Genomic DNA, 23,442 nt, shown 5'->3' on the forward strand with positions numbered 1-23,442 from the left:
TTTGAGATTAGCTTCCAGCTGCTTGTCTGTCTGGACTGCAAGGTCTCTGTCAAAGACAACGCATTGTACCAATTCAGATTCTATATAGGGCAAGTCACTGGTAGATCACCCATCATTCATACGTGTCAAGAGCTTGAGATTGTGTAGCGGAGGAGGCCTTAATCAATAGTGCTCCATCATGCATTTTTCCCAATCAGTCAACTTCTTCAAATTTATCTTCTACGTGTAACACAGAAAATAATGGCTTTGTCACCATAGAAGTATCTCTATCTGATTTAGTACACACCAGATACTAGTAAACTGTTAATTCCCAGTCATCTGGCTTGTTCCTCTTCCCATGGGATAGCCATGGTAGGGAAATCAGTAAGACTAACTTTCCACAATGAAATATGCAGATCTGTCTGCCGAAATGGCAAAATGAGAATGGCCATTGTGTTGGTCCTGTTTGATATGATTCGTGTGCAAAATGCCTGGCCTGATACCACACAATCTGATCAAGATTCTCTCATGCCACAGGATACATCATCTGGCATGATGGTTACTGCCGGGAGTTTCGATGCCCCAGTATGACCGGTATCTTTTCCTTGGCATGCATGGGGTGCTAGCAGAAGTGTGATCTCTGTGCCATCAGGAGGCTCTACCACAAGGGTCCATAACGACCTCACCACTTTGGATTGGCTACTGTGTTTGCTTTTAATTGCATATATGAGTCTATAGAGTTATTGTGCATAGAGGGTCATCAACACTGTAGGCACTACATGCTCTTTTAGGCATTCTTCCTAGTCAATAAATACTACAGAAAATAATTTGAAAATGTTTGTCAAACCCAGGATAGGGGCAAACTTGCTTTGACCAAAAAGTGATGTGAGGGAAGCGAATGGGGATGCCAATGAAAGAAAGCAAAACTGAGGACATAGCAACATCAACATCATACTTGAAAAAACAAGAAGTAAAGCTAGTTTGGGATAGGAGATTACAGCACAAGAAAGAAAGTAGGTGCTGCAATAACTACAGGGTATGTGCTTGCCATGCACTTACAAAAGAGTCTTTAGCAACTTCAGGGGCACCATATAATGAAATGCAAATATTTCACATATTGTTAGTGTCAGAAGCAATCTGTGTAATAAGAAATGTTGCATCCGCTTAGTGGGAAATGAAATTTAGGGACGTCAAGCAAAATAAAAACATGGAGAAGTATCCTGATTAGTATGATGTAAGGTTATGCTTTGTAGGAGAGCGATTTGGCCACCTGGAGGTGATGTAAGGGGAAGTGAAATTGTTGTACAACTGAATGCTAGCAGGCCCAGGGCTCAGGATTTAGCGCATGCCACAGTAGGCCCGGCTAGGTGACCGGTATGGGCAAGTCCAGGTACAAAGAAGAGCAGCGTCGTCAGAAACAGGTAATTTCTTGATGCAATAATTTACCAACAGCCGTACGTATTGTAGAAATTTATTTTATGAAATAGGTGAATCCCAAAGCTGGGAATGTGGACAGCTGTTGCTCGCTTGGCCTTTCTGCAGAAGTTGCACCAAAACTGGCAGTGTGTCAGACAAGCTGAGAGATAACTTTTTCAGCTCTCTGAGAATCTATAATAATTTAATCAAGTATTAAATCAAATCTGAATATATTTGTATTAGCTATGGGGCATGAAAGCAGATGTACGCGGCTCAAACCTTTGACTACCTTGAGCCATTCTTTTAAAACAGACCCTTGAGTAGCCCATGTACCTTAAGTACAAGTAACCATTGGTAAAGATGCCACTGGTTAGCCTGTATGGGATGCTGATTGAAAGAGCAACTACACAAGCTTTAACTGTTAGGTACGCCACAATAATCAAGTCATCCCATTCTCGATTGGTGGTACCGGCATAATCCCAACTACAATTTTGAACACAGTTGCATAAGATAGTCCACCAAATGTCTTCTATTAATGCGTGAAAAAAATTTTATTCCAATATGACAATTACTTGAGTGTAACAACAAACATTTTCTTGATGAAATGACTGAATTTTCAGTTCTGAAAATCCCTTTAATTACCTGTTATATCTTACATTTAAATTCATCAATAATACCTCTTGCATACCTGATTGTCCTCCTTGGTCTCAGACCAAGCTTCTTCAGTATAACAAGAGTATTCCATGAGATGAAGGCTCCACCTCCATCATCCATGGCGCCCTGTCCTACATCCCAACTATCAAGGTGACCAGAGACGACAACTACTTTCTCCGGCTCTGAACTGCCAACTATTTCTGCAATTGTGTTTCGTGATGTAGCTGGCTTAAGAGTGTGTGCTTCCATCTTGAGATGTATCACCAATTTATCACCTAAAAGTAAAATATTATATAGAGAGACATCACTGTAACTTCTGGCAAGTAAACTATAGAAAGACAATATAATTGGATAGATAAAAAATTACTCACCAAGTGGAAGCAGAACACACACATAAAAGAAGGTTACAATTACGCAACCTTTAAAAGCCAGTGGCTCCTTCTTCAGGCAGAAGGATTGAAGGGGAAGGAAGAGGGGTGAAGGAAAAGGACTGGAGAGGTTTAGGAAAGGGGACAGATTTTGGAAAAGTCACTCAATACTGTGTGTCACGGAAGACTTACCAGACTTCCTTACCCTTCAATCCTTCTGCCGGAAGAAGGAGCCATTGGCTCTGAAAGCTTGCCTAATTATAGCCTTCTTTATTGTGTGTGTTCTGCCACCACTTGGCGAGTAGAATTTTTACCTATCCAATTATATTATTTTGTCACAAATTGATTGACTTTGTTGTTAAATTATAGAAAGTTATTCTAGTTACAATACCCAAAAGGAAAGAAAGGACATAAGATAAGTAAACAGCCATTAAAGGTTTTTGTCTGAAATTCACACAAACAGAAAGGTAGAAATAACTGAGATATACTGGGTAATTGTTTCACAGATTTCTTGCCATGTCAAATTTGTTTACATACAAAGCAAGAAATCCTTGAAATGTTTATCCAAGAATATCACCACAGAAAATCATCTTTTAAATATATCTGGTGTAGTCATAATATTGGAAGACCTTGCACTATATTTTTGTGTGCAGAAAGAAGAACAGCATCTCATATTCTCCATTCTCATCTCAATCCCAAATTTTCCAAAATAAATTTCTTCATAAACAACACAGAGCGAAGTCATCAATGAAGACATTTAAGACAGAATGCTATGAAATGATTACCTTCACAACAGTTCAGAGAGCAATAACATAAGTAACAAGTGACATGTATACTAATTCTTTATAGTACTATCATTTCTTGTAGAGAGACACCCGACTTCCCACTTCAATATGAAAGGAGAGGGATATCAGTATTTAGTTACAAGTTTGTAAATTTTACAAAAAAAGTCCTTTTGGGAAATAATTAGTTAATTGGAGACTGTTGTTGTGGTGATCTTCAGTCTGAAGAATGGTTTGATGCTGCTCTCCACATTAGTCTATCCCGTGCAAATCTCTCCATGTATGCAACCTACATCCACTTGAACCTGCTTAGTACTGTAGGAGTTGTCAAGCCTTGCTTGATCTCCTGAATTTTTACCTCCTACCTTGCCTTTCATTGCCTAATTAATTATCTCTTGACACCTCACAATGTGTTCCATTGAATTATACATTATTTGTAATGACAGGCAATGCACCAGATTTAAGAGATACACCCTGAGTTTCTACCTTGCTATTGCTGTATCCTGCTACTAGTGTGTGTGAAAGTGTGTGTGTGTGTGCCGAGCGTAGTGTTGCCCCTCGTGAGTACTTAATTCAACTGTAAACTATCTGCAAAAGCCGGCCACTAGAGGCCATCTTTGGAAGTGTGCACTTGGCACAGTCTCCACTGGGCCACCTAGCACTGACTCACAACTACATACACGTGGAGCAGTGCTGACTCATACTCATTAACGAGTTTTAGAACAACTGACTATGCCTGTCTCTGGTTTCATTAATTATTTGGATGATACAGTTCTCACGGTCTCCTCTATGGGTGATCACTTGAAAAATATGTGCACATTGTCTTACAGTGCAAAGGCTTATGGTGTAACCTCATGAAAATTCAGTTTTTTTCAACCTTTTATTGTTTATTTGGGGGAGTTTGAGGTCTTGTGGGATGGAGTTCGCCCTCTGCCAGGCCTCGGCCCCCATCCATGAAGAAGCTTCAGGCCTTCCTAGAGAAGATAGCTTATTACCATAAATTCCTGCCAGGGGCAGAGAAGCATTACTCTTGGGTGGAAAAAGAGGGCCTAGTCATAGTTTATTATCTCAAGAAATTTCCATTATATTTTTTTTTTTTTCCAAATCCAATTTTCATCTTTTTTTGATCATGAACCTATGGTTTCCTTGTTTAACCCTCACACACCCTTGACTGACATCACCATCTACAACACTGGATGTCATTCTTGTCTCACTACAATTACCAAATTCATTTCTGACCTACATTTAAACATGGCAATGTGGACATATTGTCCCACATTCCTTTGGGGCCGGATCTAGACTTTGATCATGAAGAATTGCTTTGCTTCCATCCTGATACTGAAATGCAGGCCGCAACTGAGGGTTTCCCAATCACAAGCTCGGACATAGCAGCTGCCACTGCCACCAACCTGGTTCTCCACCAGGTGGTTCGGTTTCTTCGACAAGGCTGCCTAGATAAACTGCCAGGTCAGCCTTCAGACCCCCTGCGAAACTATTTTTCCTCATGCTATTACCTCTCTTGGTTTTGATGGGGTTTTGCTGTTGTGTACAGAATCCCTCTCTGCCAAATCAGTCATTCCCATCACATTACAGCATCGTCTTCTACATCTTCTCCACCTGGGCCATTGGGGTCTTTCGCGCACTAAATTGTTAGCCAGGAGACATTTTTCTGTCCAAGGACTGGTGAAATTGTCAATTTTGTTGCAGCTTGTAAGCAGTATGCCTGACAACAGGTAACTTCCAGGCCATATCTGTCCCCCAGGCCGTGCCCGCTACATGCCATCAATGAAAACGCATTCATGTAGACTTTGTTTAAGTCCCTTCTAAAAGTACACTCTTGGTTGTGGATGCATTTTCCCAGTTTCCTTAAATTCTCCAGTGTGTGTCAACATCGGCTGAGGTCACAATTCCTATGCTTCTGAGAGGTTTTTTTTTCTATAGAAGAGTTGCCTTGTACCTTAGTTTCCAATAATGGACCCCAGTTCATTTTTCACACCTTCCAGTTGTTTTGTTCCCGTCACGGCAATCATCATATTATGGCTCCGCTGTTCCACCCTCATTCAAATGGCGAAGAACTAGTGTGTACATTCAAGCCTCAAATGAAAAAGTTTGTTGTGGATTCTGTGCAGAATGACACCCTTCTCCATTTCCTGAGCACTTATCACTTCAGGCTATGGGGGTGTGGAGCCCAGCTGAGAGGCATGCACGCTCCTCCATCTTCTGCATCACAACTGCCTCAGTGGGGTTCATCCAGCTGCTCTGAACCGGGATCACCAGCGTGGGCACGAGGGCTTGGTCATCGGTCCAAGTGGATACCGGCCACTGCTGTCCACCACCAGGAACGCAGTCCTCGCAATGTCAATAAGGCCGACGGGCTGGTGGCTCGTCACTTTGATCAGTTGCACTCCCACTCACTGCCAAAAATTACTGGCTCACGGGTGTGGCCCTTCACCTTGAGATCACTGTCACTCGCTTTAGAGGCACCCCATCCTACTGGCTGCCTCCTCCATGTGTGGCGCACTGTGGTTCCAACTTCCCAGCGCCAGGACCTGATCCATCTCTGGCCTCAGGTCCATTGCAACAGTTTGCTGCTCTGGTTGGGCCACCTCCACTGGTCACCTCGTCACCATCGCTTCAGCCATCATCGCTTGTGCAACCAACCCCGTATCCTCTGCACCGGGACCTTCCTGCTGATGACGATGCAGAGATGACGATGGCATTTTTTCCCCAACTCTATCGTCGGACGCTGTGCTGGCTCATCACCTATGGCCGTACTCCCATCTCCACGTGTTCTGGCCCTATGCTCTGGTGCCCGACCAGCACATCGTCCTGCCTCCACCATCGGCACCAGCTGCCACCACTCAAGATCTGATGAACGTGTCTCTCATCAGGCCGTCGATGTCTCCTCCATCGTCTGGCCCGCTCTTCGCATGAGGGAGAGGTATGCTCTATCCTGCTTCTACCGTGTGTGTGTGTGTGTGTGTGTGTGTGTGTGTGTGTGTGTGTGTGTGTGTGTGTGCGCGTGCAGTGGCACCATACATGTATACTTAACTCAACCACCAACTGTATCAACACAGGCTGCCCACCAGAGGCTGCCTGAAGGATGCATACATGCAGCATGGTCTCCACCATGCCTTCTACCAGCGCTCACACATATACACACACGGAGCAGCATTGAAGCACTCTCATTAAGTTATCTTAGTTTCCACCATTCACATCAGTTGTTGTGTGTGTTGCTTAGTTGCACCTTCTGTATGATTCTTTTGTCTTGTTATGTGTGGAGTCACAAGAGGCTTATTTCCATTATTGCTCAGAGGTTTGTGAGTAAAGCCATATTTAATTGGATCAGTCTTGTGTATTATTTGATTACTACCGCTGTGGTAAGAGGACTAGGTAGGGTATGGCTCACGAATATTTTTACATCAATTCCAAAATTGGGACATCCACCAAAAGCTTTCAAAATTACCAAATGTATCGCTGTTCTGAAACCAAAGAAACCTGCAGATAAAGTAGAAAGTTATCATCCAAAAGCACTTCTCATCTGCTGCTATAAACTTCTGGAGATACTTCTGATAAATAGGACAGCCACTAGAATCCTGGAAAACATTCCTGTAGAACAAGCAGGTTTCAGACCAAACAGCAGCTGCACAAGCCAGGTTCTAAGCCTAACTGTACACATCAAAGCTTGGCTTAAGAAAAAACTGAAGATATAAATAGTCTCTGTTAACTTGACTGCCACTTCCGATACAGTGTGGAAAGAAGGGCTGTTATATAAGTTGATCAGCCACCCCCTGCCCTACCACATTGGAGGTTATCCATAATTTCCTCTCAGACAGTACACTTAAAAGTAGTCCAGGGTAATCTTATGCGCAAAGAAAGGAAACTAAATAATGAACTAGCTCAGGAGTCAGTATTAGTCCCTATACTTCTCAACCTTTATCTTTCTGACAAAGAAGTTTTGTTATGCTGCTATCTAGCACTTGCAGTTCAGCACAAGGAGTTCAGAAGTGCTGGAAACACACTAACTGATGATCTCAACAAACTAAATAAATATTTAAACATGTGGAAATTAACATCCAATCTTTCTAAAATCAAAGTCCGCAGTTTCCACTTAAACAATAGAGCAATGGACCATATCTGAAGGTGCATACGAACAGCACAGTGCTTCCCAAGCAGCCATCAAAGTTATCTTGGAAAGACTCCAGATAGGATATTATCTTTCAGGAAGCACCATGAAAAAACTTTTTGGAAATGAAGCACATGATACACCCTCATTCCAGAAACTCTACAGTCTAACTGAGGAGCATCAGCAGAAACACTTCTAATCTCTGCACTCTCTTCAGTGATGTCTATGGTAGAATATTGTACTCCAGTGTGCTTGAACAGCCCTCATGTAAATAAGATAAGACACCCAGGTCAATACAACCATGATAATCATATTTATGTATGTAAGAACTAATTCACTACATTGGCTTCCAATACTCGGTCACATAGCCTCTCCTCTGTTAAGAAGGCAAGAAACCCCTGTTGAAATAATATTCCAAAATAATACATAATCTTCAACTTCCCATCCATATTCCCAGGCTGCCAACAATCCAACTTTGCTCCAGAAATCTACCTCTGTGACTGGCACAACAGCTTGCCAATAGGAACTTCAACGTTGTCAGCGAATGGCACAAAACCTGAACTACGAATGTGCCAACTGAAATACTTCTTATAGACCCTCTACACATGCCCAAGAGCTTTAAGCTCCCACGGCTTCAGTGAAAGACTATAAATTCCATCTGAACATGACACAAAGTGTATGGGTACAAACTGCACAAATGGGCAGCCCAGCCCAAGTTGTAATTGTGGATCACTGAGCCAGACCATCCAGCGCATTGTTGAGGATAGTAATTTGAAAGGATGATCCAAAATGAGTTTTTGTGACAACACCATCAAGCCTTGACAGGATAAGGAGGCTGGGCATTAGCATATAATAACTGGTTTTTAATGTATCATTTATATTTAATTCTTATTTATTTTTGTATTTTTTACGTATTCTTGAGCATGTTTCACATGTAGTGCTACACACTAAATAAAACAAGAAATCCCTGAAAAGGGTCCCTAACATTTAAATTTATATTTGATGTGAACAAATGTATCTTTTTCAGAAATGCTCTTCTTGTTATTGCAGTTCTGCATTTTACACTCTCTTTGCTTTGGCTATGAGCTGTATTTCTCCCCAAAAATACACCAGCATGTCTGACAAGAAAAAATACAAAGTCTAGTTGAACTTGTATAATACAGGAGACGTTGAATTCAACTGACGGAAAATTCGACAAATGAAGCAGGTGAAAGGGAATACAGATGTCTAAAAATGAGGTTGTCATAAAGTGCTAAAGGCTATGCAAAAATGGCTAGAGGACAAATGCATGGCCATAGAAGAATGCATAACTAGGGAAAAAATAGATGCAACTCTAAGAAAATTAATAAGACCTTAGGGAAAAATAGAAGCTGCTGCATAAATATCAAGAACTCAGATAAGCCAGTTCTAAGTAAAGAAAGGAAAGTACAAAGGTGGAAGGAACACAGACAGGCTGTACAAAGGAAATAAACTTGAAGAGAATATTACAGAAATAGAAAAAAGTAGACAAAGATGAGGCAGGAGATATGATACCGTGAAATGAATTTGATATAGCACTGAAAGATGTAAGTGGAAATGAGCCCTTGGTGTAGATGACATTACCTCAGTTATTTAGATCTTGGGAGAGCCAGCCATAACAAAAACATTCCATCTGGTGTGCAAAATATCAGACAGGCTTCAAGAAGAATGTAATAATTTCAATTCCAAAGATGAGAGGCACTGAAAGATGTGAATATTGCTGAATGTTCAGTTTAATACATCATAACTGCAAAATATTGACATGATTTGTTTACAGAATAATGGAAAAACTGATAAAAGCTGATCTCAGGAACAATTAGTTCGGATTCCAGAGAAATGTAGGAACACTTAAGGCAACACTGACCCTACGACTTATCTTAGATCAGTTAAAGAAAGGCAAACCTACATCTTGTTTGTGAGCCAATGATTTTACTGGTGCCGTCAGAAGGGAAGAAAAGCGACACTAGTTGACAAATATTAAAATACATTTTCAGGTGACTATCAACACAGCAGAAACATATGGTAGGAAATAGGAAATGCATTACACAGTGCTGCAATGTAAATTCGTATTTACCCTTACCGGTTTACCATCATCCGTTCAGAATAAATATGAATTTACAATACAGCACTGTGTCAAGCATTTCCTACAATGAAAGATATTCATTTGTCCCTGACCACTGCCAACATTAAGCTTGCCCTAGACACAAAGTATTACTGCACATTATGTTAAGGGTAATGGTGCCAGCACTGGGTAAAGCAGCTGACACTGCCTTTCCCTCACCATTCCTCTCCCCTCAACAGTCTTAATGCAGTGGGAAGATACACCTCCTCCCTTTACCACCAACTGCCATGCCAGTCATCAACTTATCATGGACAAGTTGTATGCTCATAGCATTTGCAGATTGAGAGAAAGCTTCTGACAAAGTTGACTGGAACACAATCTTTGAAATTATGAAGGTAGCAGGTACAAAATACAGGAAGCAAAAGATTATTTACAGCTTGTACGGTTTCCAGACAGCAGTTATTAAAGTCGAAGGAAATGAAAGGATAGCAGTAGTTGAGAAGTGAAAGAGACCAGGTTGCAGCCTATCTTCCATGTTACTCTGTGTACCGAGCAAGCAGCAAAAAAAAAAAAAATAATATTTGGAGAAGGAATTAAATTCCAGGGAAAAGCAAATATTTTGAGATTTGCCAATGACAAATGTTTCTCAAATTACGTGCAATTTGTTTTATCTACATTTCATGTCAACCTATTTGCACAGAACCAAGAGTGTACAGACTTGAGGACTATTAGTAGTCATATACAGCAATAGCTTCAGCACTCTTATTCATGTCATTTATATAAACAATAAACAATATGGTACCTAGACTACTGTCTTGTGGTATTCCTATTTCCATAAACTTTTTTTCCCCTCTGTGATGCAAAATTAATTTTGTGATTGGAGTAAGGTGGCGTCAGTCCTACAGTCTGTGTTCAGTTTCGTAAATATTATTCAAACCTCTTTTTGCCTGTACCTTGAATACATGAGGATTCCAATATGATAAACAGCACCAAATACAATACAATATATATAACCTAAATTAACTCAGCTGTTTCTATGTTTTTACCTACCTGCAAGACAGGCTGATTACTGTGCAGTAACTTATTGTCAGTTCTATATATATATATATATTTTTTTTTTTTTTTTTTTTTTTTTAGTAAGGTGAACGGAGTGAATTGGCCAACAGTTTTCTATCTCATATTGTCACTATTTTTAAATAATTGCTTCACTGTTGAGATTTTCAACCTTCTGGAAACACTGATTCACTAAATAATATGTTGGCAATGTATGCCAAGAGCCTTGCAATTTCAGAAGCAGCCTTTATTATGACATACACCAGCACCTCATCTACAAATGCCAATGTTTCATGTTTCAACCCTTTTAACACTTCATGTTCATTTACTGCATATATCCTCATGCTGCAAGCAGCTTTTGAGCATTCTGCCTTCCCTTGATTTGTGAATTTCAAACTTAATGAAGTTGCTACACTTATGAAATAGTTGTTTATATAATTTTGCAAATCATCTTTTTTTAGTAGTGACTCTTCTGTGTGTTTGATAACAATATCCTGTTTTTTATCTGTCTTCCCTATTTCAGTACTCAAAGTTCCCCATATAGCTTTGACTTGTTATCAGACGGTCTTATTACTCAGAAATTTGGCCTTAGCAATTAATTTTCTTGAAGGATCCTTTTGAAATTCCTAACACATTCTCTAAATTGTGGATGTTTTCATTTTAGTAATTGGTCTTTTTAGAGTTCCACAAGAATTTTTAATGCTGGTTGTATCCAGGAACTATTGTGGTGCTAAAGGAGAATGCTAAAGATTATATGGGTAGGTTGAATAACTAATGAGAAGGTACTGAATCGAATTGAGAGAAAAGAAGTCTATGACAAAACTTGACTAACAGAAGGGATCGGTTGATAGGATATCACCTGAGGCATCTAAGAACTGGCAATTTTTTAATGAAGGGAAGTGTGTGGGGAGGGGGTAAAATTGTTGAGGGAGACTAGGAGACTAAGGGCTGAATACAGCACATTCAAAATATGTAGGTTGCAATAGCTATTTGGAGTTAATGAGACTTGCATAGGATAGAGAAGTGTGGAGGCGATCAGCATCAAACCAAAGTAGAGCTGCATCATCCTAACATTCAGACTGAAGACAACAACTAAAACTATTTTGTACTTTTATTTTATGAAATGACTGCCTCTTTCCCTTCAAGGATTCACATTTAAGCTCATGGAGTACTTCCATAACACTCTCAAACTGACAGGCAACAAATCTAATGGGATGTCTCTGAAATGCTTCGATATCTTTCTAAAAGATAATATAATAGTAACCCCAAAAACTCATTCAGTATTCAAGAATGGATCACACCAGTGTTCTGTATGCAGCATCCAGTGTACCACACTTTCACAGAACTTTGCCAGTAAGTCAAAGCCAGTCCTTCATCTTTCCTACACCTGACGTTATGTGTTTGTTGGATTTCATATCACTTTGTAATGTTACGCTTAGATATAGACATGATTAAGTCACACTGCATACAATAAACACTGTATTCAAACATAACAGGACTGCTTCTCCTACCCACAAACATTAACTTACATTTATCTATGTTTAAACCAAACACCACACACAAATTCTGTCCAAGTCAGCTTGGCTCCCACTATAGGCAGTCAACGAAATGTTCCCATACACAATGGTGTAACAGCAGTCTCAGATTGCTGCCCACCCTAACCTATGGACCGTTTAGGTGTGCAGAAAACAGGTGTGGTTCTATTACGCCTCTCTGGGGCAGTCCTGGCATTAACTTTGTGTCTAATGAATGCCAGCCGTCCAGGTCAATATACTGGGTTCTGTGAATCAAAACCTTACCTTACAGAGTGACTCATCTTTTTCTGCCTGATCACCAAACTCCCTAAATCATTCTCCTTGTGATTCTGTAGCAAACTGCTTTTGTCTGCAGCTGGACAAGGGTCGTCCTCTCTTACCTCAGCTAGCAGGTGATATCCATTTTTTCAATCTGAAGTTGAAGGAGCTCTTACCACTTTTTGCGCATACTTCTGTTACATTTCCCCAGCTCTCATTTTTCTCTCTGTCAATATGCTGAAGACTTGTGAACTGATAATCAGATTTTTTATGTCTTCATCTGATCATTGTTTGTATTATATAACATCACAGATCTAATTAAATTTATCTTTAATGCATTCAAATGGAGATGGGAAATACTTGTATCCTGCTGTATACAAATTTCAGTTTCATGTTTGAAGATTACTGCTAGGTACACGCAAACCTGGATTATATATATGCAAGTAATTAACTTACCCCTCTTGGCCATTCTGTGCAACATTTCAGCATCCTCAACAGTGATGCAAGCAGTGGGAATGTGTGTAACATTGTCAGCATAATCCTGTTGTCCAGTGTGAGGAGTAGCCAGCGAGAATGGAGTAACAGATCGAATCAATGTCGCAACAGCACCCAGGCGAGCAGCTTTGCTTGCACCCTGGGTGCGATACTGAACCGTTTCACCATAAGATTTAAAGGGCTCATTAAATACAACAATTTTTCCTGGAACCTGCAATGCATATGATTATAAATCAATAAAGATGGGTAGCAGGGGGGGAGGAGCGCGAACACACACACACACACACACACACACACACACAGTCACAAAAGAGCTGAAGAAAACAAAACTAACAAGAAACTATCTGAGAAAGTTGCCATCAAGTCTAGCTTGTTTAAATTTTGACACATGGCAAATTAAAAAAGATACAAATCAGATCCAAACTGCATTCAACAATTTGTTGTTAAGATTGCCATCTTCCTCCTGACAGTCCTGATAACAAAATACTGTACTTCAGTTTTTCCATTGGATGATTTTTACTTTTAGTTTATTACAGAATGTTTGGCATTGCTTTCCTATATAGATTTAATTAGCAGTATTTACTCTTCCTTTCACCTGCTGTCTACCTGCTTTAAGTTATGACTCCCAGATTCTTATTAACCTTTAGCAGTCTGCTTTTCAATACGCACTACGTACGAAAATTAAACTACAAAGTTCTAAAACACACGTGTGAAAGCACAGACAGAACAAGGGTCATCCAAAAATTAAGTTCCACTATTTTTAAAAAAATAGTTAACTTATTTAGCCAGAAATACAGTGTATGCCCAACAGAGTAACAACAAATAATTACATGTAGGCTCGCCATGACTTGACTGTTGTCGGTAGCACTGAAGCAGTGGCTGCAAAGCTCATTTTTTATCCTCTCTTCTGCCAGCTGAGAAGTTCAGTCAAAATTCATTATCAGCCATGTAAAGTTCCTGGGGCAAGAGCCATGAGAAAAACAGATGAGAAGTCGCTGGCCAAGGGAATGTTCTGAACGTTGCTGAACTTTTAACATTGAAGACGGCTATGGACACCCTCATCAATGACAATGTTGTTGTAGCAGCACATTATGGAGAATCACCACTCCACAATTATGGATCTCAGCAGCCATTCTGCATAGATATTGTGACCCTTGTTGCATGAAACTGTCACCACGCACCTGCTTATAAAGAAAGGCCATCAGGTGTGTCCCATAAATTATGACCCTAAACACTTTGGAGCAGGACTGACATTTCTGCAGCAGTATCATAATAACAGTAACAAGAGCATTGTCAGGATCATCATGGGCAATGAGACGTAGGTTGCTGACCTCAGCCCAAGAACCAAGCAGAAGTCAATGCACTGGCTTCAGAACGCGTCAGTGCGGAAAGTTACGTGTGGTTTTCTCGTACAGGAAGGGCATTCTGCTCACTGACTTCCTCCCCAGAGGTGATACAGTGAAAGCTGGCCATTACTGTAAAACACTCCACAAATTGTAGCAGGTCATTCAAAACCAAACGAGTGGAAGGCTCAGCATAGGTGTTATGCTGTTCCATAACAATGCCCAGCCATGTACGGCTTAGTGTACAATTGTTCTGAAGGAGTTTGGCTGGGAGCTGTTTGATCATCTACTGTGAACAGTCTCGAGTTTGCTCTCTCAAGAAATTCCTGTCCTCCATCAGCACTTTCACAATGATGAAGAGCTGAAAATGGCAGCCACAAGCTGGTTTCATTCCCAGGTAGCAGACTTCAATGACACAAGAATATGAAAGCTGCTCTTACAATATGACAAATCTCTCAGTTCTAGTGGAGATGATGTCAAAAAATAGTTCGAATATTGCTGTATCTATTGTGTATTTATGATTTCATTAAAAAATAAAAATTAAAAAATGGAAATTTTAATTTCTGGATTACATTCATATATGCTTAAATTGGCTAGGCTTCCGCAGTCTGGTAAATAATTCAAAAACTACATTTTCAAATTCTTGTACTGTCTTAAACGAGTATCCCGCACTTCCAAAGAAAAACTGGTCTCAATTATCTTGCAATAAAAATTTGCAACTGGAAGCTAACTAAAGGCAGCAAACAACTATTTTATGAAATGCTCTCTCACACTGATAAAAAAATTAGCACTTACTAACATTAAATAACTATGTAAAAACTAAAGACATCAACATAAAAATAAAATCACACAAAGTTTGCTTGAAAAAGCCACATAATTTTAAGACTTCGAGGAAGAACTTGATAACTTTCACTGGAATTAATCAAAAATTTTAAGTGAAAACTGGTGTCAAATGAATTAAATGCAATAGAAAATAAATTACATAAGATATTGATTCACATAATCCAGAAGTAAAGTGAAATTTCCTGATATTTCCCTGATTTCCAGACAAGCTTAGCATTTTTTGCTGACAAATTTTAAGATCTCAAGGACAAGTAGACATAAGTTGACAAAAAATGTAAGGAATTCTATATTCCTAAATGTGTGAGCAAAAATCTTAAGTACTAGCATCATCATCTTTTGTAATGAACTTTTTTTTAGATGGAGAAAGCAAACCAAATGCTACAAATGTTTCATTAAGACCACTGATGTTATTTTATTTCAATAAAGCAAAATACATTTGGTGACAAAAATTCGCATTTCATTGGAGTCCGCAAGACAGATTTAAAATACCTTCACTGCTTTCACAAATAACCTCAGAAAAAAGTTGGCCTCTTGAAAGAAATGGAGATGTGTAAACCAACACTATAGGTGACGACCAATAAAATGTTGGTTCCACTATGTTCGTTATTGTCAGTTATTACCCACTGTGTTATGTCTATTATTCTACAGGTATTGTGTGACTTTTAAAAGGCCTGATTCGTTAGAGATACCCGCAGAAATGGTCTATGGTTGTGGCCCATTGTGGAAGTCCGCTCATGTGGCCAACTATTCACGTGTCACAGACACCATGTTGATGAATGAGACTGCGGTGATCTCCCATGCAACAAGTAACTTGCGCAAATACTCTGAGAATCAATACTAATGAGCGTAGGAACCAACTCACCACAAAAATTATCTCTTAGCCACAGACAGGCACATAGAAAAGACAATCACACTCTCACAACTAAATTTTTGGCCATAGCCTTTGTCAGAAAATGAGAGTGCACACACATTCACACAATCACTCAGATACAACTCTTGCACACATGATCATTGTCTCCAGCCGCTGCATCAACAAGCTCTGAGAATAAGATCAAAGCAAACCACTCCTCACAGCCCCGTCTCTCAATGGCAGCTGCCAGTCTAGCAGCAAATAGTGGTGGAAGCACTGACTGCAAGCTGAGGTGAGGGGTGGAAAGGGGAGCAGCAGTAAGAATGAGGGTAGTAGGGAAGCGGTGCATGTACTCAGCTGTGCCCAGCCAGCAACAATGCATGACATCTCAGTCAACAAACAATTTCATGCTAGTGAGACAAAAAATGAGATGTTTCCAGTTTTTTTTCCAAATTTCCCTGATATTTTCCTGATACATTTGAAATTCCCTGATATTCCCTGATTTCCAGAACTCTTAGCAATCTCAAAAACAAATAGGAGACAAAATGACAGCTATGTTGTCTTCTGATGGTGTGGGAGGGGAACAATGAAGAGGAAGTCCACATACTAGACTGAGATGAGTGAGAGAGTGTAGACCACCCACAAAAGGATGTAGCTTGCAAAGTCGTCAACTGACCAATACTTGAATACTGATCATCAGTCTGTGATCTATACCGCATAGGACTGATAGAGAAAATAGAGACTATACAAAGAAGAGCAGCATGTTCCATCACAGGTTTATTTCCTAAGTACAAAAGTGTCACAGAGATGCTCAGCCAACTCCAGTGGCAGACACCACAAGACAGGCGTTCTGCATCACAGTATGGTTTACTGTTAAAATTCTGAGTGTATGTTCCTAGAAAAGTCAGCCAATATATTGCTTCCTTCGATGTCTACCTCGCAAGAAGATCATGACAGTGAAATTAGAGACATCTGAGCTCACACAGAGGCTTACCAACAATTGCTCTTCCTGCAGACAATTCACAACTGGAACAGGAAGAGGGTGAGGTGACAGTGGTGCCGTGAGGTGGCTTGCGGAGCACAGATGTATATTTAGGTGAAACAATCAAATTTTTGTTAACAAGCTGTACAAAATTTAATGCAGAGAAGTGTGAGCTCATGGTCATAACAAACAAAAAGAACAGATCCATAATGAACATGATAATGGATGGATAACAGTTGAAAACAGAAAATCCACAATAGCTGGGGATATAGTAAAGGAAAATGGAAGCAATGCCAAAGAGATAAGTGAATATGCAAGACCAGTTGATAACTTCATAAGATGTGCAAGAGGAATGACTTGGACAAGTAAGAATGTGACAAAAACAACCATTCATCTATCATTTCCATTATACTCTGCAGGAAGCTGGGTCATGAAAAAAAGGGGGGGGGGGGGTGAAAATAAGGTGCAAGCAAGTGAAATAAAGTTTCTGAGATGTTGGGTAAGTGTAATAAAAAGGGAAAATATGAAAACTGAAAATGTTAGGGAGATGACACATGAGAAATGAATATGAATAAGAGAAGAAGGAAAAAAATTCACTGCCATTCTGGCCAGATATGGGCCAATTGGGCCCAACCTTTCATCATGTTATTCTCAGCCAAAGGCATCAATGATATGCGAGATGGAAGAGCACAGTCAACTCGTTACTCCCCCAGCCATTGCTGGCGTAGCAGACCTGGTGTCACTACTGCTCAGTTAAGTAGCTCCTCATGCCATCATAAGGCTGACTGCTCTCCATTCCAGTCCTCCTACCGAGAAAAAACTCTGGCAGTACCAGGAATCAAACTTGAATCCCCCACATTTCAGTGAACTGTGCTGACCACTCATCTGTGGAGGGGACAACACTGAAGAAGAAAAAGGTTAAAATGATTTGGGCATGTGAAGAGAATGGATCAGAAGAGTTTTCTGTCCATGGCTGAAGGGTACGACAAGCAACAACTGAAATGTAGATACATTTTCTAGGGACAGTGGTCCACACAGTTTCATTACAAACTATAAAGTCAGTCTTTAACGTTGCCTAGAAGATGCTCACTGTAAAAATTTTCACAAAAGCCTTAGTTGGTGATGAGCCTTAGAATGCCAAGGATGATTAGCAATAGGTTCCAGCGAGTTTGTGGGCTCGTGCACGGTTGAGACACATGTTCAGCAAAGCATATACTTAGGAGCAGCTAGCGGAAGTCCAGTGAGCATCAATCAGCCGGTGGTCAAAGCAAGGGCAAGATGACTCCAATGGATGGGTTGCAGATGCCGCCTGCATCAAGCCCAGAAAGTGCACTGGCTGCAGAGTGGTCGAGTGACAACCTAACCACCCATATGCAGATGAACATTGCTGTGGCATTATATGGGCATGTGACCTCACAGAAGCAAACAGATGCCTGCAACTGAGTCACCGTTTACCAAGATATGCACGCCGCATATTAGTGGCACATGCTGCCCCCTGATGCCATGATGGTTGCATGGGGTTTGGAGGAAAACAGCCCAGTAAGCTGTGTAGATGTCTACTGTTTTCATGCAATCTCCTCAAGTAGAATACCTAGTAGTAGTGTCCACTGCTTACCTGCAGTACATCTGTAAGAGTAGTGGCCACATCACAAGGGAGGAGCTCGGCATATACAATAAAGAAGGCACCTTGAAAGAGGCATGAAGTGAGTATGGAGGGCAAGAAATAAAGAGGAAGGCCAAGACACAACTGGGTTAAAGAAGTGGATGAAAGCATTTGGGAGAGAGGAGAAGACTACATCAGAGTAGCAACAGACACAGGTGATGGGAAGTGCAGAGAAAATGGAGAGATTTGTGTTCCATGCAGACCCTGACACTGGCAGGAAACTATGCAAGATGCTGATGACGACTGAGTCACTGGAAGCTAAAAGAAAAAATGGAAAGATGTCTCAAGCACAAATGGTAGTGAAGGTCTCTGGACAGTGTAAAGGGACACCATCCTCTAGCATTACCTTTCTTTAACAGAAGTAGTCAATACCAGGAATATTTTCGACTCTTGTATAAGCAAAGATTAACTCAGCTGTTTAACTAAATGAATTTCATATGATTTTGTATACGATGTATTAAATTTTGGGCTAAAATGTATAAAAAGAAATTACCTTATTACAATTGATATGTATTAATTCTGTATGTACAGTTAAAATTACTCTTCTTTTAGAAACATTTGACATTATGAAATATCTGGCACACTTAAAAGTCCTATTATTAATTGCATAATATGACACTAATTATTACATTTATTTCTGGATTCATTTACAAAATAAGGATATAACTTGGAGCAGATTCTTCTTTTGTCAAGAAAGTTTGTAAACTCTTTCTGTTCTGTAAATTCTATGGAATGTTGTTAGTATCGCAGAATGAGGGAGTAGTGGGCATGCCTGTGATGGAATCGGATGTGTTTTTATGTTTGGCAGTAAATAATTTTTGGCTTCATGGGAGTGAAAATCATAAAGACAGTGTGATACAGAAGAATGTGACATAATAAAAAAAGAAACAAAACAGAAATTACACAGCAGACTTACTTAACAGTTGTCAAATCATCTGGAACCCTCAAAGTGAAAAATTTCAGCCTCAGAATCTACCCTTAGATGTGACGAACTGCAGGCAACAATGAGAAAATGAAACCAAGTAAAAAAGTTTATTTGTAAATCTTACTCTTCTCAAAGCTTATTAAAAGAAATTAATTATTATGAAGAGACCGAAAATCTACTGGGGATGTGTGGAAGGTTAAGATTCCAATAGATAATTTATGTCATATTAATAAAGAATCCCAACAGTTGATGAGAAAAAACATCAAACAAAGTAAATAACAGCTAGTATGAACATAAGCTCAGAAACAACAGAAAACAAGCAACTGGAAAAGACATCTGAACTGAGATGACAGACAAAAAAATATTAATAAATGCGAAGATAGGTGACATTCTGTAACCAAATTAAACTTCAAGTGACAAAATATTAAAAAGAATAATGCTGATAATACTGTAATATTTTTTTCAACCCAATCTATAGTAAAAATACCACATTAATTACAGATAACCATTTCAAAGAAAAAATTAATACTACGAAAAGAAAATAGGTGTTATTTTGCAATGCTGAATGTAATAAAAATCAACTTTAGAAGTTCAAAGTCAAACATATTTAAGACTCTTCATAACATATGCTTGTAAGATTTAAACATCAACAAAATCAGAAGAGGTGAAATTAAAAATCTTTGAAATTTCTAGAAATATATTTGGAGGAACCCATGACAACCACAACAGAATGGAAAACATTAAAAACACAGAAGTATACAATTTATATGGAGAGTAAAACATCATACAAAAAAATTAATTAAAAAACTAGGACACTTCACTGGATTTGAAACGCATTTCATGCTCCAAAAAGAGAGGAAAGTCCACCAAGTGTGTATGGAACACATTCAAGGATTAAGAGGTTCTGACTACCTAGACTACATGTCTCTGTCAACAATCAGAGAAGATATGAAAATCCTGTAAGTGAGGAACTGGGAACACCTATCTTGGTACTAATTAACATTTTTTTGTCTGACAACTCAGCTCTTGTGTTTTACCAGTTGATTGTTCTCTGTTGTATCTGTTCTCATGTTCACTACTAGCGGTTATTTTCTCTGATTTTTTTTCTTAGAAATTGTTGTTATTCTTTATAAACTTAATCTAAGACAGAACTACTAGGTAAAACAGTGTGATATCAGCAGCAAAGAGTTTTCGTGGTTTGTGAAGCTTCTTATAACAATATAGTAAGAAAGGGATTTTATGGGCCCACTAGTGAGCACAACAATAGAGAGCATGAGGTTGGAGAGAAGTATGAATGTCACCGAGAGTTCAACTTAACAAGACAGTCAAGAAGACAGGACAAGGGAAGACAGAGTACCAGTAAGCCATATTACCCTGAACACGGGACTTCTGGTGGGGAATTATGGAAAACAACAGCGGAAAAGGAAAAAAAAGCCATAGGGCAGAGTGGAAGCCTACAATAAAGATACTACAGAAGCTGCCTGTGGTATTGTCCGGAAATCACAGTGCAACACCAAAGTTGGCAACGCGGATCGATATCACAGACATTAGCAAGGGCTCGCTGCAATACACTACAATCAGTGGGAGACCTCCCTCCACCCCAAAATACATGCCCTCCCTCTGAGTATAGCGGCACCCTCAGCCCCCTTCATTACCTCAGCTACACTGATCAACATCATAGTCTAAGACCAACACATTGCTAAAGTTTCAGATGAACTTGTACTGTTGTAAATGTTGAACACTGTACCTCAAGACAGTATGTTACTTAGTCCATCAAGTGATGCTTTCACAGCCAAAGACAGTTGTAAATTATAAAGCAATACTGTAGCAAAGAACTGTGTCAAAGTTAAGTAAATCTTTTACTCATTTACGTAATAAAGTGAATTAATGTTTCATGTATTCAAGTTTGATGTGCCTCATATACGAGATACTACCATCACTGTGTATGTGCATATTGCTACCATGACTTTTGTCACCTCAGTGCAGTGTGCAACTGCCCTTTGAAAATGAACCTGCAAGGCCTGAGACCAAATCAGTTGAGTTTTGAATCAACAGAGTAAATCTATGCACATGTATTTGATAAACTACCCATGCATATCAAATGTCATGTGAAAAACATAAAAGGTTTTAAGAGTGAATTAAAGAACTTTGGTAGGCCGTATCCACTGTCATTGAACCACACCCCTATGAAGATCCTTAAAACATATATAACCAAGTCATTTTGGCATACTGCACTCATAAAAAAGTACTTGTACGTATCTCACTTCATTCCATAGCCCCGATACTATTCATCATATCCTCTTTTCTTCAGAATATAATTCATTACTCACAATGTAATTCACGGAAAATAAATATCGCGGCAAAAAGATAGGATGCGAAGTAAAACTGGCAGAAATCAAACAATGGCAAGAGTTATTAGCATAAAGTATGCCTAGTGAGTGGTACAAACAAGTGTAGGCTGTATGGCAGGTTTCCCTCAGTAAAGTCCTGAGGTATGGGTGCTAAAAGAATTCAAATTGCTTTTAACACGAAGAAGTTGTAGAGCTTTTTATGTGACAGGGTATTATGCATCACAACTTTAGATACTTTTTCTATGTCTGTTCATACTAAATAACAGTTCAATTATGCAGAAAGCAGGACAACAGTAGCATATCATCTGCAGTATGACAGATTCTTTCACAAGTGATTTAGTTCTTACCACTAAATGTCTTAAATAAGAAGCCTAGAGCCAACAAAGTCCATAGCATAAGCGTTGCTCTGAGTCTTAAACACTCAGATGAGCCAACCCCAGCAGGAAAGGATGGAACTGATAATTTTCTTCAAATGTGATACCACATCAGAGACTTAAGATACTTGCAAAGGAACTAAAGTACCTTTAGATACTGACATGCATTGAAGCTTCCACCAGACAGTACTTCACACCCTACATTTATTTGAATAAAATCATACAGAAGTGTTTCATGAATATCTGCACTGGGACAAATTAAAAAAAATTTAAGATATATGGTACTTACCAGAGACGCTTTCTCTTGAAGCTCATCAAAACTTGTCACAACAAGAACCTCTGCTTTAATTCCTTCTGGTGGTGTCCCAACACTTGAACCAAGACCGAGCATAGGCAGTTTCTGAATTCTTGGAGATACCAAGACAGCAGATTCATTGCCCCTATTGAACACGACACACACTTCAGAAATTCAAAAATAACTGGAGACAGGATTGAAAAAACTAACTCTTCAGTGTAATATAAAAAACTGTTAGATATCTTTTTAATGATACAAAAGTTTATAGTGATTTTCTCAACACTTTCAGGCCGTGCAATTAAACATCTGGTTCACTTTCAGATGCACTATAAACTTGAAATTTGATTTGTATAACAGTTCAGAAGAAGAACAAGTAAAGCAAAAAAGCCATTTTTTGTGTTTACTCACTTCATGTGTGCAGATGCAACAAAGTATATCGAACAACGTGGAGTAAACCTAGGTTTATATATATTGATCTGAGCTGCTGGAGATGGCGACCATGCATGTGAGGGGTGTGTTTGCTTGTAAGAATGAATGAGTGTGTGTGTGTGTGTGTGTGTGTGTGTGTGTGTGTGTGTGTGTGTGTGTGTGTGTGTGTGTGTGTGTTTTTCCTTATCTGATGAAGGCTTTGGGCGAAAGCTAATGTATTAGCATCTTTTTGTTGTGCCTGTCTGCAACTTAATGTGTCATCTTTACAGTAAGTAGCAATCTACCTTTACCTTATATTGTAGAGATGCAATTTTATAATTTGGACTGTGTGTTAGCCAATGTTATATACAATTAAAAATTGAACAGTATTTTTCAAATATTTCCCTCTTAGTTGCAGTTTTCAGAGTTATACATAACCAGTCTTACACTCGGGAACACATATATACATGAGACAAGTAGTTAGAAGTTCTTGGTGTGGTGGTACAAAAGTGCTTGTCTTGGGAAACTCATGTAGATAATAGATGTCCAAAAATTAGCTTGAACTTATTCCTATACATCTAACACAGTAAATGGAGACTCATAACCACAGATATGCTGCGGTCTCATAGATCTGCTGTATAACAAGGTCCCTGTACACGAAC

The 23,442-nt window shown here is 39.3% G+C and overlaps 1 protein-coding gene across 5 annotated transcripts in view; it reads right to left on the reverse strand.

The window, feature by feature from the left end:
• LOC124618663 (carboxypeptidase Q-like) overlaps window positions 1–23,442 on the reverse strand; it is an 88,454-nt gene that overhangs the window by 62,654 nt on the left and 2,358 nt on the right. For all 5 annotated transcript variants that reach the window (XR_006980051.1, XR_006980052.1, XM_047145370.1 and 2 more), the window contains exons 2-4: window positions 22,367–22,517; window positions 12,708–12,957; window positions 2,084–2,324 (exon numbers count right to left, since the gene is read on the reverse strand). Coding sequence is in view for 3 of the 5 variants with exons in the window: in XM_047145370.1 (XP_047001326.1) it covers window positions 2,084–2,324; window positions 12,708–12,957; window positions 22,367–22,517 (642 nt within the window). In the remaining 2 variants the exon portion in view is untranslated. The remainder of the gene's footprint in view (window positions 1–2,083; window positions 2,325–12,707; window positions 12,958–22,366; window positions 22,518–23,442) is intronic.

This window comes from Schistocerca americana, chromosome 1 (genome assembly GCF_021461395.2).
Source record: "Schistocerca americana isolate TAMUIC-IGC-003095 chromosome 1, iqSchAmer2.1, whole genome shotgun sequence".
Taxonomy (NCBI): domain Eukaryota; kingdom Metazoa; phylum Arthropoda; class Insecta; order Orthoptera; family Acrididae; genus Schistocerca; species Schistocerca americana.